Genomic DNA, 14,191 nt, shown 5'->3' with positions numbered 1-14,191 from the left:
GCTATGAGCTGTGATGCAACAGCACTCTACCCAGGGTGACAGCTTGAAGCTCTGTCTCAAAAAAAAAAAAAATATATATATATAGCATTGAGCCTGGGCATGGTGGCTCATGCCTGTAATCCTAGTACTCTGGGAGGCCAAGGCAGGTGGATTTCTTGAGCTTAAGAGTTCAAGACCAGGCGCCTGTGGCTCAGTGAGTAGGGCGCCGGCCCCATATGCCGAGGGTGGCGGGTTCAAACCCAGCCCCGGCCAAACTGCAACAGAAAAATAGCCGGGCGTTGTGGCAGGCGCCTGTAGTCCCAGCTACTCGGGAGGCTGAGGCAAGAGAATCACGTAAGCCCAAGAGTTGGAGGTTGCTGTGAGCCGTGTGACGCCTCGGCACTCTACCCGAGGGCAGTACAGTGAGACTCTGTCTCTACAAAAAAAAAAAAAAAGAGTTCAAGACCAGCCTTAAGCAAGAGCGAGACCTGGTCTGTACTAAAAATAGCAAAACTGAGGCAAGACAATTGCTTAAGCCCAAGAATTTGAGGTTGCTGTAAGCTATGATGATGCCATGGCACTCTACCCAGGACGACAGAGTGACACTCTGTCTAAAAAGAAACCAAAAAAAAAAAAAACCCCACTTATAAAAATGAGATTTATTTCGGGCAGCGCCTGTGGCTCAAAGGGATAGGGCACTGGTCCCATATGCCGGAGGTGGTGGGTTCGAGCCCAGTCCTGGCCAAAAACCACAAAAAAAAAAGAAAAAAAGATTTATTTAAAGGCAGAAAGAAAGTAAAATATATCTGTTTTACTATTTACATCATGGAAATCAAGGTAAATCATGGTTACTTTTCAGGGTAGTTTGGTGTTCGTAGTTGGAAAAATGGATGGATTACTGATGGTTAGTGGACGAAGACATAATGCTGATGACATTGTTGCTACTGGATTGGCTGTTGAGTCAATAAAGACTGTTTATAGAGGAAGGTGAGTAGTACAAAGTTAAGTGTTAGTACTTCTAGTGAAATATAAATAGGTCTGCACAGAGTTGTTTAAACTGTACTCTGTGGATTCTCTTTCCAAGTAGTGATTAGGTTGTTTTTGGTTAAGCATAGCAGAAGCCTGACTTCACATATATATCTCACAATGTATGTTTCTTTGGCTGTAATGAAGAAGAGTAGGACATAACTATATCCTCTATTTAGATTTTTATTATTACTATTTGTTGCATCTTAAGCCCTGAGAAGGATTGTAAAACAGTGAGCTTCCTGCATTTCTTCAGTACAGAGTGGTGTCATTCAGACTGACTGAGATAGATGCTACTCTGTCGGAGTTTGTATCTAAGAATTATTTCGCTTACCCATTTCTAACTAAATTAATATACTATTTTAATGTGGAGCTTGACATAGCACATAAATGCTAATTTTAAATTCCATAGACAAAGTCAATTAAATATCTTTTATTCTTGCTTATTAATATAAGAAAAGATACTGCCACATACTGAGTAGTTGATTTTCTGTTTAGTGGTTTACAATTCTGGATGTATCTCTGTAAAGCAACCTTGGTGTCCCTTTCGATTTCTAAGAAGAAAAATTAATGAAACCAAAAAAAGAACGGGTTTCTGAGATGAGTGTTTTTTGCAGTGATGTAGCTTCCAGTGAGATACAAACTTCATGGGGCACTAGACCTGTCTTTGGTCACAGTCCTTTCTCCAGCACTCAACACAGTGCCTGGTACCTTGTAGGTGTTCCGTAATATGTGCAGAAGGAACAAGGAGGGAGTCGGGCAGGTGGGCTGGCAGCCACGCAGCTCTCCAGTGGCTTCCCATTCTGTCATACCACAGATACTGGGTGCCAGCTATGTGCCACTGCTCTAGATGCCCCCGCTGTGGCAGTGAACAAAATGGGCAGAGGTTCTGCCCTTGGGAAGCTGACATCCTCACTGCGGGAAGCAGACAGTAACATAAACAGGGGAAAGATGATGTGAGATGATGATAAGTGCTATGGGGGAAAAACACTGGGCGGGCGCGGGGGGCTTGCTAGTTTCTAATCAGGTGGGCTGGGAGTGCCTCACTAGTAAGGGGACATTTGAGCGGAGACCTCACTCAGAACCAACTTCATCTTCCTCCCTTGGCCTCCCAGGTCCTCGGCGATCCACCCTTACCTGGGTCTGACCTTTCCCTCCCGCTCTCTGCTTCACCACTTTGCTCCAGGCACACTGGCCTTCTTGCTGTTCCTCAAACCTGCCAAGCTCGTCCCTACCTCAGAACCTTTTCGCTTTCCGTTCCTTCTGCCCGGAAACCTCTTCCTCCAGATCTTCACGTGGCTCGCGTCCTCACCTCATTCAGGTCTCTGCTCCAATGTCCACTCCTCAGGGAGGCGCCCCTAGCCACCCTGCCTTCAGTAATAGACCACCCGCAAACCACTCCCCGCCCTTTGTATATTGCAACATGACATTATTAAACCATTGTCTGTTCTGTCTCTAACACGTAAGCGCCACCAAGACAGGAACTTTGTCTTACTTACCACTATGTCCCTTACATTCATGGCAGTCATGCTTAATACATGTTTCTTGAATGAATGAATCTTCATTTTGATGGTAATGATTGTGACATTTTCTTTTCTAAACTACTCATTTCTGGGTGGTGTGGTGGGGATGTCTCTTCTTTGTAATTCCAATTAAGCGAAGCAAGTAGGACTGGTTATGAAGGGAATTCTGATGTGTTTGATCTGTCTCTCTTAGAATTGCTGTGTTTTCTGTGTCTGTATTTTATGACGAGCGCATTGTGGTGGTTGCGGAACAAAGACCGGATGCTTCTGAGGAAGACAGCTTCCAGTGGATGAGCCGTGTGCTGCAGGTGAGCACACCATGGGCTGTGTGTCTGGTCAGAGGGGGCAGCAACCAGTGTTTAAGCATTTTCTTTGATGGACCAGTAAGCTACCTTATTTTTTCCTTGCCAGTCCTTGCTCACAGATTCTGGGGACTATTAACAGAATCTGATAATACCATTTTTCATGTGGACCACATGGTACGATTTATTTTTCTGCTCATTTTGCCAAAAACAACAAAATTGACTTGGTTCAGCAAATTCTTTCATACCTGAGTATTTGCTACTCAAGAAAGTTTTCACTGTCCATATAACAATAGTTAATCCACTTGTCAGCAGGTAGTTAGGGTCTACTAAGTACCACAGGTAGTGCCTACAGCATGAAAAATCTAATATATTTGTTATCCTTACTCTGAAGGAGCTTTTTTTTATGGAAATAGAAAAGATGCCAGGTGAGGTAAACCAGTAGGGAAGGAGAATGATTTGGGCTCAGTAACAGAAAAGTGTTTCTAGAAGAGCAGGGTAGATTGATAAAAAGAGCCTAGTCTTCATTTAGAATCATAGACTTGGGATCCCAGTTCCACTTCTTTCCAGAGAAGTGCCCTTAGTCAAGTTATTTAACCTCACTGAGTTTATTTCCTAACTTGTAAAGTGGGGATAAAATTATTTTATAGAGCTATTGGAAGGATTAAATGATAACAATTAATTGAAGTCTATCATACCTGCATTCAGTGAATAATAATGGTGATTATTGTTGCCGTTGAAAATAATAAGCTGGGGGTGGCGCCTGTGGCTCAGTCGATAAGGCGCCAGCCCCATATTCCGAGGGTGGCGGGTTCAAACCCGGCCCCGGCCAAATTGCAACCAAAAAATAGCCGGGCGTTGTGGCAGGCGCCTGTAGTCCCAGCTACTCGGGAGGTTGAGGCAAGAGAATCGCTTAAGCCCAGGAGTTGGAGGTTGCTGTGAGCTGTGTGATGCCATGGCACTCTACCGAGGGCCATAAAGTGAAACTCTGTCTCTACAAAAAAAAAAAAAAAGAAAATAATAAGCTGGGCGTGGTGGCACATACCTGGATCCCAACTACTTAGGAGGCTGAGACAGGAGGATTGCTTGAGCCCAGGAGTTCAAGGCTGCAGTGAATGTGATTACACCTGTGAATAGCCAGTGTATTCCAACCTGGGCAACATTGCAAGACCCCTTTAAAACAATTAAGCCTAATAATTATAAACCTAATCTCCAATAAGGAAATAGAGAAGTGTGCTCAGTCTGAGTATCCCTTCAGTCTTCTTTATTTTTCTACTTAGCATTATCACCATATAAGCATGTTTGCATGTCTTAATTGTTTACTACATCCCCTATATTGATAGGCCTCACGAAGGCCAAGGTTTCTTTGTCTCTTGTCTTCAGGGTATAATCCCCAGAGCCTATAACTATGTTAGTACACTTCATTGCAGACTCAGAATATATTTGTTGGCTAAATGGATGGCCCCCCCTAAAAAAAGAGGACGGACAAGGTTGTCCTTGTTATGGCAAGGACGGTTATATGTTACTGGAAATGTCTGCAATGCCCGTAACTTCTCTGCATGGGGCATTTGGATTTAACTGCTGGTTAGTAGTAATATTGTAGAAACCATGCATATGTGAGGTGAGTGGTAGGGCTAAATGACTTTTAAAATGTGTATCCTCAGGGTCTGTGATTCTGAATTATTAGCTAGCATTGCATAGGTTAGGTGTAGTAGAAAATCAGAGACAAGAAAATCTACCAAAGATAGACTAGACAGAAAAGACTGTGACGGAGGTAGGACTGGGCTGATCTCTGAAAGCTGGCTAAGGGGCAGACAGGCAAGGAAAGTATTTTTAATACCATTCATATTTCCAAGCAAACAAAAACCTGTCTATTTCTTCAGAATGAACTTTGGAGCATAATTATAGAGGCTTCGGTGAATTACACAATTTCTTTGTTATTATAGAAAAATGAAAATACCTGAAATTTCCCAAGATAGTGTTACTTTCTCTGGAAAGCAACTATAGAAACTAAATGCTGGGCCAACATACTAATTCAAATTCTTGTGAAAGTCTTTTGAGATCAAATTTGGGCCTAAAATAAGAGGTTGTTATTTTCCTATCTCTTTAACTTCTCAATGTGGGGCATCTGGGTCCACAGCAGTAAGGATACCACATGTTCCAGTACGTCAGAGGCCAGAGGTTGTTCATTCCAGATCTGTGTATAATATAAACTAAATACCCCACTCAGCCCCTTCTAAGGAGATGCAGTCAGTAGACAACTTACCAGTGGGAAATCCAGGTTACATATAGTACATTTGTTAACTTTCTGTGTATTCTAAAAACACAGAAACTTAGGAACTCTGCCAGACATTCCAGAGTTAGTCATTTGGGTTGGTTAGTACGATGGTATAAGGAATACCATTTTCAGGTTTATTCCTTGCCTTTTTTTTCTTTTTTCTTTTTTCTTTTTTTGAGACAGAGCCTCAAGCTGTTGCCCTTGGTAGAGTGCTATGGCATCATAGCTCACAGCAACCTCCAACTCCCTGCCACCACCTCCCAAGTAGCTGGGACTACAGGCACCTGGCACAATACCCAGCTATTTTTTGGTTGCAGCCATCATTGTTGATTGGTGGGCCCCGGCTGGATTCGAATCTGTCAGCCAGGACTATGTGGCTGGCGCCTTAGCCGCTTTAGCCACAGGCACCAAACCTATTCCTTGCCTTTTAAAATTGTTTTAAAAGGCGGGCAGCGCCTGTGGCTCAAGGAGTAGGGCGCCGGTCCCATATGCCAGAGGTGGTGGGTTCAAACCCAGCCCCGGCCAAAAATCACAAAAAAAAAAAAAATAATAAATTGTTTTAAAAGGCATGGTGGCTCACACCTGTAATCCCAGCACTTGGTTGGCTGAGGTGGTCTCGAGCTCACAGGTTCAAGACCAGCCTGAGCCAGAGCGAGATCCCATCTCTAAAAATAGCTGGGTGTTGTAGCAGGCGCCTGTAGTCCCAGCTACTTTGGGAGGCTGAGGCAAGAGAATCACTTGAGCCCAAGAGTTTGAGGTTGCTGTGAGCTGTGATGCCATAGAACTCTACTGAGGGCAACAAAATGAAACTCTGTCTGAAAAAATATATATATATATTAGGCTGGGCATGGTGGTTCATGCCTGTAATCATGGGACTTAGGGAAGCCAAGGCAGGAGGATCACTTGAGGCCAGGAGTTTGAGACTAGCCTGGGCAACATAGTAAATCCCTGTCTCTAATGATGACCTGGTTGGACCAGAGTCTGTGAGCTTTCCTCTGAAGATCTTTGAAACCACCTGATCCACTCATTGCCTCCCCTCCATCCTGCCTGGTGCCCCCCAACGTGTACACCTGCATATTTTTACTGCCAGTGGCCTATGTGGTTTGTGTTCCTTTTATGAAATTTCAGGATTTTGCTGTCACAAAGGATGTCCTCTAGCTGGTGTTGAGCACATTCTAGGAACTTCTTCCTGTATTAATCTATGTGAGCAGCTGTAGTTATATTGGAGGAAAAAAACTCACCTAGAAATTTTGGGGCACTTACGTGACAATTAGATAGATAGCTTTCACTTTACCTTGTACAACTATGTGGTAGTTTTATCTGAAGAATTCCAATAAAATAATCCAAAGCAAAAAAAAAAAATTAAAAAATTATCTGAGTATGGTGGCATGCACCTATATCCTAGCTACTTGGAAGGCTGAGGCAGGAGGATTGCTTGAGCCTAGGAGTTCAAGGTTACAGTGAGCTATAATCCTGCCCCTATACTCCTGCCTGGCCTGTCTTTTAGAACTGACCTTTGTGACTGTTCATTTTCCTTCTCTGGTTGTATCTCCTATTCAGTAAGATGTATGGATAATACAATAGAACCTTCCTAATTGGTGTTAATGGTTGGTCAGCATTAAAAGGTGGTTGAAACAGAAAATCATAAAAATGAGAAATTCCTCAAGTATTAAATTTTAATACAAAACATATAAATGTGTATTCATTTGATGTAGAGAACTGTGTCTGTGGGTAAACTGATTTGATTTCCAGATCAACTTACTTCCATAAACTATATCCAAATGCATTATCTTTGGTTTCTAGTTTTATTTTAAGTTAGAACTAGAAGGCAAGTATTTGAAAACTGGAATAGATAATCATTACTTATAGGATTCACTTGCCCACACCTACATCAATAGTAGTTTTTTAGGAGCTCACATTTACTGTATTTCTAAAGCACAACTCTTGGCTGGGCACAGTGGCTCACTCCTAAAATCCTAGGACTCTGGGAGGCCGAGGCAAGAAGTTTGTAGTTTGAGACCAGCTTGAGCAAGAGCGAGCCCCCATTTTTAATAAAAATAGAAAAACTAACCAGGCATCGTGGCAGGTGCCTATAGCCCCAGCTACTCAGAAGGCTAAGGCAGAAGGATCACTTGAGCCCAAGAGTTTGAGGTTGCTCTGAGCTGTGGTAACACCATGGCACTCTACCCAGGGTGATAAAGTAAGACTCTGTTTCAGAAAAAAAAGCATAACTCTTTCTGCCTTTCTGCATTTGTATCGCACCAGTTGATATAACATTTAATTAAACTATGTGAGCACAATAGCAAGAACAGTTGTCATAAGCAGTGTAGAGATAGCTTATGGCCTCCTATGCTCAGTGTGCTGTGGGTCAGATACTTTGCAGAGGGGAAGTAACATGGTGAATCACTTAATGGGGCCCATTTAGAGAGCTGCTGTTATGTTCATAATAAAAATATTATGGATTATATGGGATAGCTAAAAGATTAAAACCCCAAAACAAACTTACGGGTTTTTGATATTGTCATTAAAGAGAGAATATATTGAGGCTTGCAAATCAGTACCCACCTCTGCTCATTTAGATTTTTAACTTTCTGGGGTTTTTTGAGATGAGGTCTTGCTGTGTTGCCTAGGCTAACTTTAAATTTCAAGAGATTGTCCTTCCTCAGACTCCCAGGTGAGCCACCACACCTAGCTGAATGATCTCACCTTTACAGCTATGGAATCTTAATGATCTACCTAAATGGACATAGAAAAGTCTTATCGTAAAAAAGTGGATTATGTCAGGAGTATGTCAAGTATAAGAAAAGTAATTTCGCTGAATATCTCTCTTTGCATTTTTCTAGGCAATCGATAGCATTCATCAAGTGGGCGTTTATTGTCTTGCTCTGGTGCCTGCCAATACATTGCCAAAAACTCCACTAGGAGGGATCCATATATCTCAGACGAAACAGCTCTTTCTGGAGGGATCTCTACATCCTTGCAATATCCTCATGTGCCCACATACGTGTGTGACAAATTTGCCTAAACCCCGGCAGAAGCAACCAGGTAATATGCTAGCTTGTAAGATGTAACATTAAAATTGTACCTTCATAAAGCTGAGATCTCTCACCATGATTCTTTCTCTGGAATTAGATTTTATAAAGATAATAGTACAAGAATAGCATCAGCTGACCAAAAGCAAGGAGAACTGAGACCCTGAAGGATAGGCTTCTTTCAGTGTACTACTGTCTCCCTCTCGTGAGTAATTCTCAATAGTATGCCTCCGTTTCCCCTGGATATAAGGTATAACTCGACATGATCAGAATCCCACTTGTTGTTGCTGTGTGATGTTAATCAAGAAATGTATAAAAAAGATCTTAAAACATATTACCTGCCTAAGCATATGACAGACATGTAAAAACACAGCAATCCTTCTCTATTTCAAATCCTGTGTCCTGAAGTCCTATATTCATCAGACGGGTAAAAGCCTATTTTAAATAGCATTGAATTTAGGATTCTTGCAGCAAAACATTCATGTTATAGTATGCACTTAAAAGATACTGTCTAGAGACATAGTAGATGCTTAGAATAGGGCTTTTGCACTTAACAATTTTATTAAATGATACAACCTATATAAGAGATTTATTCGTAGGCTCCCATAGGTATAACATCCATTTCATCCTATGTGATGAAAGCATTATGTTTGGATTTACTATTTTAGCTTTCTCTTATGATCTTGGTTGGATGCATATGAGTAGGACCAAAGCGGTTTGAAGATGATGGTATAGACCCAGCCATGGACATGGTGAGGGAATAGTATGAGAGTTTAGCGTTTAAGAAGAATGCAGGAAAGTAGAGAGATAAGGAGTGAGGCATGAAAGGAAAGGAGAGAAAAAAGAAGGTGGAAAAGGTGTTAAGGCAGCCTGGAGGCAAAGTCTCCTTGAGATGACTATGGAAGCTGTTCTGGAAAGAATGAGAATGCATTAGTCAGGGCCGGTATTACCTGAAATTTGCAGAAAAACTGGGAACACGTTAACTTTTTTCTCAGGCAAAAGAAATTCGGAGCTGGGATGGTCACTCAATTCCTGTTCTTCCAGCTTCCCATCTTTTTGCTCTATTGTTGTTTTAGTCCACTGTCATTACAGATATGTATATAACAATTGACCCTAAAATTCAGTGCCTAAAATAACAAGGGTTTCTTTATCACTCATGGGATATAGATTTGCTGTGATGCTGTTTGTCTGGGCTGGGATCAACTGGACTTGACTTGGGTCCAGGTTGAAGGTTAGGTTCCAAACTGTTCCATGTGTCTCCTCATCATGGGACCAGCCACTTCCTGGGCCATGTTCCTCAAGGCAGATGGCAAAAGCAAGAAAGCAAGCCAAAGCACAGAAGTGTATTTAAAGCTCTGTTGGTGTCATGTTTCCTAGCATCTCATTGTCCAAAACAAGTCAGACCAGCCCAAAGTCAGTGGCACAGAGAAGTATTCTCCTGCCCGCCATCCTACTGCTAGGGTAGGAGGGAAAGGAAGGATTGTGAGAAAATCAAACAGTCTGCCACAGCCATCCTTTGTGTACTGGCTCAGGGCCCTGCTAGCAGGTAGGAGAAAAAGGTAAAGAAGGTTATATTCTTCCCTTTAAATATATTTCCTAGAAATTACACATATTGTTACCTTTTACACATTTTTCCCCCCACGTAACAGAATATCTTTATTCCAGGTACATGTCCAGCTAGAAAGTAGAGGTTCTGTTTTTAAGGAAGAAGAGAATAGATATTAGAATGGATAACTGGCGTTTTTGCCACAGAAATTTACAGAGTTTTGTGGGGAAAAATGTTAATAAGGCATATTTACATGTACAGCAATGTCTGCAGTTAACTTCATGGAATTAATACTTTCAGTATTTTCTAATCTGTGTGACCCATAAACTCAAGAAATGCACACAAGGCTTGGCACCAGCCACATACACCTGAGCTGGTGGTTCTAATCCAGCCCAGGCCTGCCAAACAACAATAATGGCTGCAACCGAAAAATAGCCGGGCATTGTGGCGGGCTCCTGTAGTCCCAGCTACTTGGGAGGTGAAGGCAGGAGAATGGCTTGAGCCCAAGAGTTGGAGGTTGCTATGAGCTGTGATGCCACAGCACTTTACCCAGGGTGACAGCTTGAGGCTCTGTCTCAAAAAAAAGTAAGAAAGAGGGCGGCGCCTGTGGCTCAGTGAGTAGGGCGCCGGCCCCATATGCCGAGGGTGGCGGGTTCAAACCCAGCCCCGGCCAAACTGCAACAAAAAAATAGCCGGGCGTTGCGGCGGGCGCCTGTAGTCCCAGCTGCTCGGGAGGCTGAGGCAAGAGAATCGCATAAGCCCAAGAGTTAGAGGTTGCTGTGAGCTGTGATGCCATAGCACTCTACCTGAGGGCGGTACAGTGAGACTCTGTCTCTACAAAAAAAAAAAAAAAAAAAAAGAAAGAAAGAAATTCACACAAAACGACCTCCAGAAATCGCTGCTAAATTATTTTTGTTGTTTTAAACTACTCTGTTGGCTCAGCACCTGTAGCTCAAGCAGCTAAAGCGCCAGCCACATACACCAGAGCTGGCATGTTTGAATCCAGCCCGGGCCTGCCAAAACAACAGTGACAACTACAACCATAGGTGTTGTGGCAGGCGCCGGTAGTCCCAACTACTTGGGAGGCTGAGGCAAGAGAATCACTTGAGCCCAGGAGTTGAAGGTTGCTGTGAGCTGTGACACCATGGCACTCTACCCAGGGCAACAGCTTGAGGCTCTGTCTCAAAAAAAAAAGTAATAAAATAAACTACTCTGTAAAATCCACTTTTTAATATGTCATACTTTAGGCCAGGTGCAGTGGCTCATGCCTGTAATCCTACCATTCTGGGAGGCCAGGGCGGGTGGATTGCCTGAGCTCACAGGCTTGAGACCAGCCTGAGCCAGAGCGAGACCTTGTCTCTTAAAAAATGGGTGTTGTGGGCGGCACTTGTGGCTCAGTCGGTAAGGCGCCAGCCCCATATACCGAGAGTGGCGGGTTCAAACCCGGCCCCAGCCGAACTGCAACAAAAAAATAGCTGGGCGTTGTGGCGGGCGCCTGTAGTCCCAGCTGCTTGGGAGTCTGAAGCAAGAGAATTGCTTAAGCCCAGGAGTTGGAGGTTGCTGTGATCTGTGTGATGCCACGGCACTCTACCCAGGGCCATAAAGTGAAACTCTGTCTCTACAAAAAAAAAAAAAAAAAAAAATGGGCGTTGTGGTGGACACATGTATTCCCAGCTATTTGGGAGGCTAAGGCAAGGGAATTACTTAAGCCCAAGAGTTGGAATTTGCTGTGAGCTGTGACAGCATAGCACTCTACAAAATGCAACAAAATGAGACTGTCTCGAAAAAACAAACAAGAAAAAAACAGCTGACAATAAGTTTTGTTTTGTCATTTTCTTAGTTCCACAAAATGGGGTTTTAATCTTTAAGTGACCATCAAGACAGGTGTACAGCATCTGTATACTTTTTTATTGAAGGGCTCTCACTATTTATTTTGAAGTGTCAAACCTGTGAGAAAATTGGAAGAATAGTCCAGTGAGCAGCATCCTTGCCCTCAGTTTACCAGTTTCTGACATTTTTTCACTGAGCTAGCTCTTTGAAAGCAAATTGTTGCAGACATCAGGACACCTCACTATGAAGTATTTCAGACAAATATTTCTAAAGAACAAAAATAATCTAAAATTTTCCTCCTCAACCACAATGCCGGTATCTTGTTAAGAACATATTATAGCTCAGTGGTTAGGACGCCAGCCACATGTACCAGGGCTGGTGGGTTAGAACCCAGCCCAGGCTAGCTAAAACAACAGTGACAGCTGCAAATTTAAAAAAAAAGTCAGACGTTGTGGCAGGCTCCTGTAGTCCCAGCTCCTTGGGAGGCTGAGGCAAAAGAATCGCTTAAGCCCAGGAGTTTGAGGTTGCTGTGAACTGTGATGCCATAGCACTCTACTGGGGGCTACACAGTGAGATTCTGTCTCAAAAAAAAAAAAAAAATTTAGAAGTTCCCAACCCAATTTTGTCTTCAAGATATGGACAGTTTCTGTTGTTCTGTAGTGTCCCACAATCTGGATTTCATTATTCACTTTTAATGAAGCACTTTCTGATATTCCTGATGAACTCACTCTTGGTCCTCATAGATGGCAGATTTCTTTCCAGACCAGATTTATTCTATTAAGCCCCTTTTAGAGGTGGATCATAATTGGAGCAGGTAAAATTTGTGATAGAAATCAGTACAACCAGCTGTTACCTCCTTAGAGAGAAAACTTCCTGAATACCCAAGCTACAAGTAGCCCACCTGCTCCTCTTCACCCCAAACCTTTTCTCTCTCTCCTGTGGTCCTATTTTGTTTTTTTCTAGCACTTCCCACTACCTGAGTTTGTTTATTTGTACATGTACTTCTTTTTTTGTTGTTGTTGTTGTAGAGACAGAGTCTCACTTTATGGCCCTCGGTAGAGTGCCGTGGCCTCACACAGCTCACAGCAACCTCCAACTCCTGGGCTTAGGCGATTCTCTTGCCTCAGCCTCCCGAGTAGCTGGGACTACAGGCGCCCGCCACAACGCCCGGCTATATTTTTGGTTGCAGTTTGGCTGGGGCCGGGTTTGAACCCACCACCCTCCGTATATGGGGCTGGCGCCTTACCGACTGAGCCACAGGCGCCGCCCTGTACATGTACTTCTTGATTGCCTTTGTCCACTAGGATATAAACTCTTTGTCTTTTTTTCTGCTGTGTTCCCAGAGCCCAGGAGAATGCTCAGTCAGTGTTGTTGAATAACATTTTAGCCAGTTTAAGTCAGTCTGGAAATGCTTTGGGGGACACATAGATTGAATTGCTGTCTCCAGTGACTTGGTTTTTACCTTTGATTACAGGTGTAGGCCCTGCTTCCGTGATGGTTGGGAACCTGGTTGCTGGAAAGCGCATAGCACAAGCTGCTGGAAGGGATCTGGGGCAAATTGAAGAGAATGATTTGGTGAGAAAGGTAAGCATTCCAGAATAGTTGACTTCTTAAAAACAAGTCAACGTCAGATAGCAGATGGGGAACACGTTATATAACTTTTTAAAAGTTGCTGACCCTGCGTCTTTTTTCTACTTTATGATTTCAGCACCAGTTTCTGGCAGAGATTTTACAGTGGCGAGCCCAGGCAACTCCTGACCATGTACTTTTCATGCTGTTAAATGCCAAGGTATTAAAAATTCAATTGTGTGTCTAATCAGCTCATTGCTGTAGGAATAGTGTAGACACTCTTGATCTCTTTCATCAGAAAATTTCCGTTGCCACCTCTGAAGAGGGAATTATTGCTTTCTTTTGTTTTGATATACAAGAATAAATTAATTCAATCTCTGTAGGGTTGCAGTGATACCTCCTGAAGCAGTATTTAATGAAGTCTTATGTTATAATGAAGTCTTCTTTATTTGGTTCTAATAGGAGCAATGGGGCCAAGAATGCAATTGTTATAGATATAGAAATGTGTAGAATCCATAGTCATTAAGTTCCTGACCCAGTGGACTTTTAATTCTTTGGTTTCTGCCAGGAAGAAAATGATTGTGGACCAACATTTTGAAAACCTAAGTTATTTTTAGTGCATACTTAAATGATTTATTGCTAACAGATAAAAAGCAAATTGAAAATTACTCAGGAGTGCATTTAACTACTGATTTCAATGGTTGGTTTGCCATAATGTATTTTTTTAAATTACGCATTCTGCGGGAGTCTCGTGAGTTTTGTTTGTTTTAATAGCTGAGTCATAGGCTGCAAGTCTGTGACCATGTGTATAGCAGCATTTTTTTACTAGCAAGGGTAACACTAGAAGGATCTATGGGATCTCTTATGGGACTTACCTGAGATGCCCCCATTTGTCCTATACCCCTAGAAACTGATTATTTTTTAAAAAAGAATTTATGCAATGATAGAACTTAAAAGGAATGTGCTTTATAGCTTAGTGAAATGTCATTAAAACCTTAAGAACCACTCTTTTTTTTTTTTTTAATCTCTGGTACTTCCTCTGTAAGTTTTGATAGAAACTTTTATGATAGAAAATTTGGGGACTTCCTTGTTCTACCTCAAAGTGA

The 14,191-nt window shown here is 42.5% G+C and overlaps 1 protein-coding gene and 1 non-coding gene across 6 annotated transcripts in view; both read left to right on the top strand.

Annotated features, from left to right (window-relative positions):
* DIP2B (disco interacting protein 2 homolog B) overlaps window positions 1-14,191 on the top strand; it is a 264,807-nt gene that overhangs the window by 215,278 nt on the left and 35,338 nt on the right. For all 5 annotated transcript variants that reach the window (XM_053557999.1, XM_053558000.1, XM_053557997.1 and 2 more), the window contains 5 exons: window positions 839-966; window positions 2,722-2,836; window positions 7,952-8,153; window positions 12,991-13,100; window positions 13,225-13,305. In XM_053557999.1, coding sequence (XP_053413974.1) covers window positions 839-966; window positions 2,722-2,836; window positions 7,952-8,153; window positions 12,991-13,100; window positions 13,225-13,305 — 636 coding nt within the window. The remainder of the gene's footprint in view (window positions 1-838; window positions 967-2,721; window positions 2,837-7,951; window positions 8,154-12,990; window positions 13,101-13,224; window positions 13,306-14,191) is intronic.
* On the top strand, window positions 6,064-6,128 carry LOC128563069 (small nucleolar RNA ZL8). Its single transcript, XR_008373730.1, has one exon. It is a non-coding gene; the product is annotated as a small nucleolar RNA ZL8 (small nucleolar RNA).

The sequence above is a fragment of the Nycticebus coucang genome, chromosome 12 (genome assembly GCF_027406575.1).
Source record: "Nycticebus coucang isolate mNycCou1 chromosome 12, mNycCou1.pri, whole genome shotgun sequence".
Lineage (NCBI taxonomy): Eukaryota > Metazoa > Chordata > Mammalia > Primates > Lorisidae > Nycticebus > Nycticebus coucang.
This window is presented reverse-complemented; position numbering and strand designations above follow the sequence as displayed.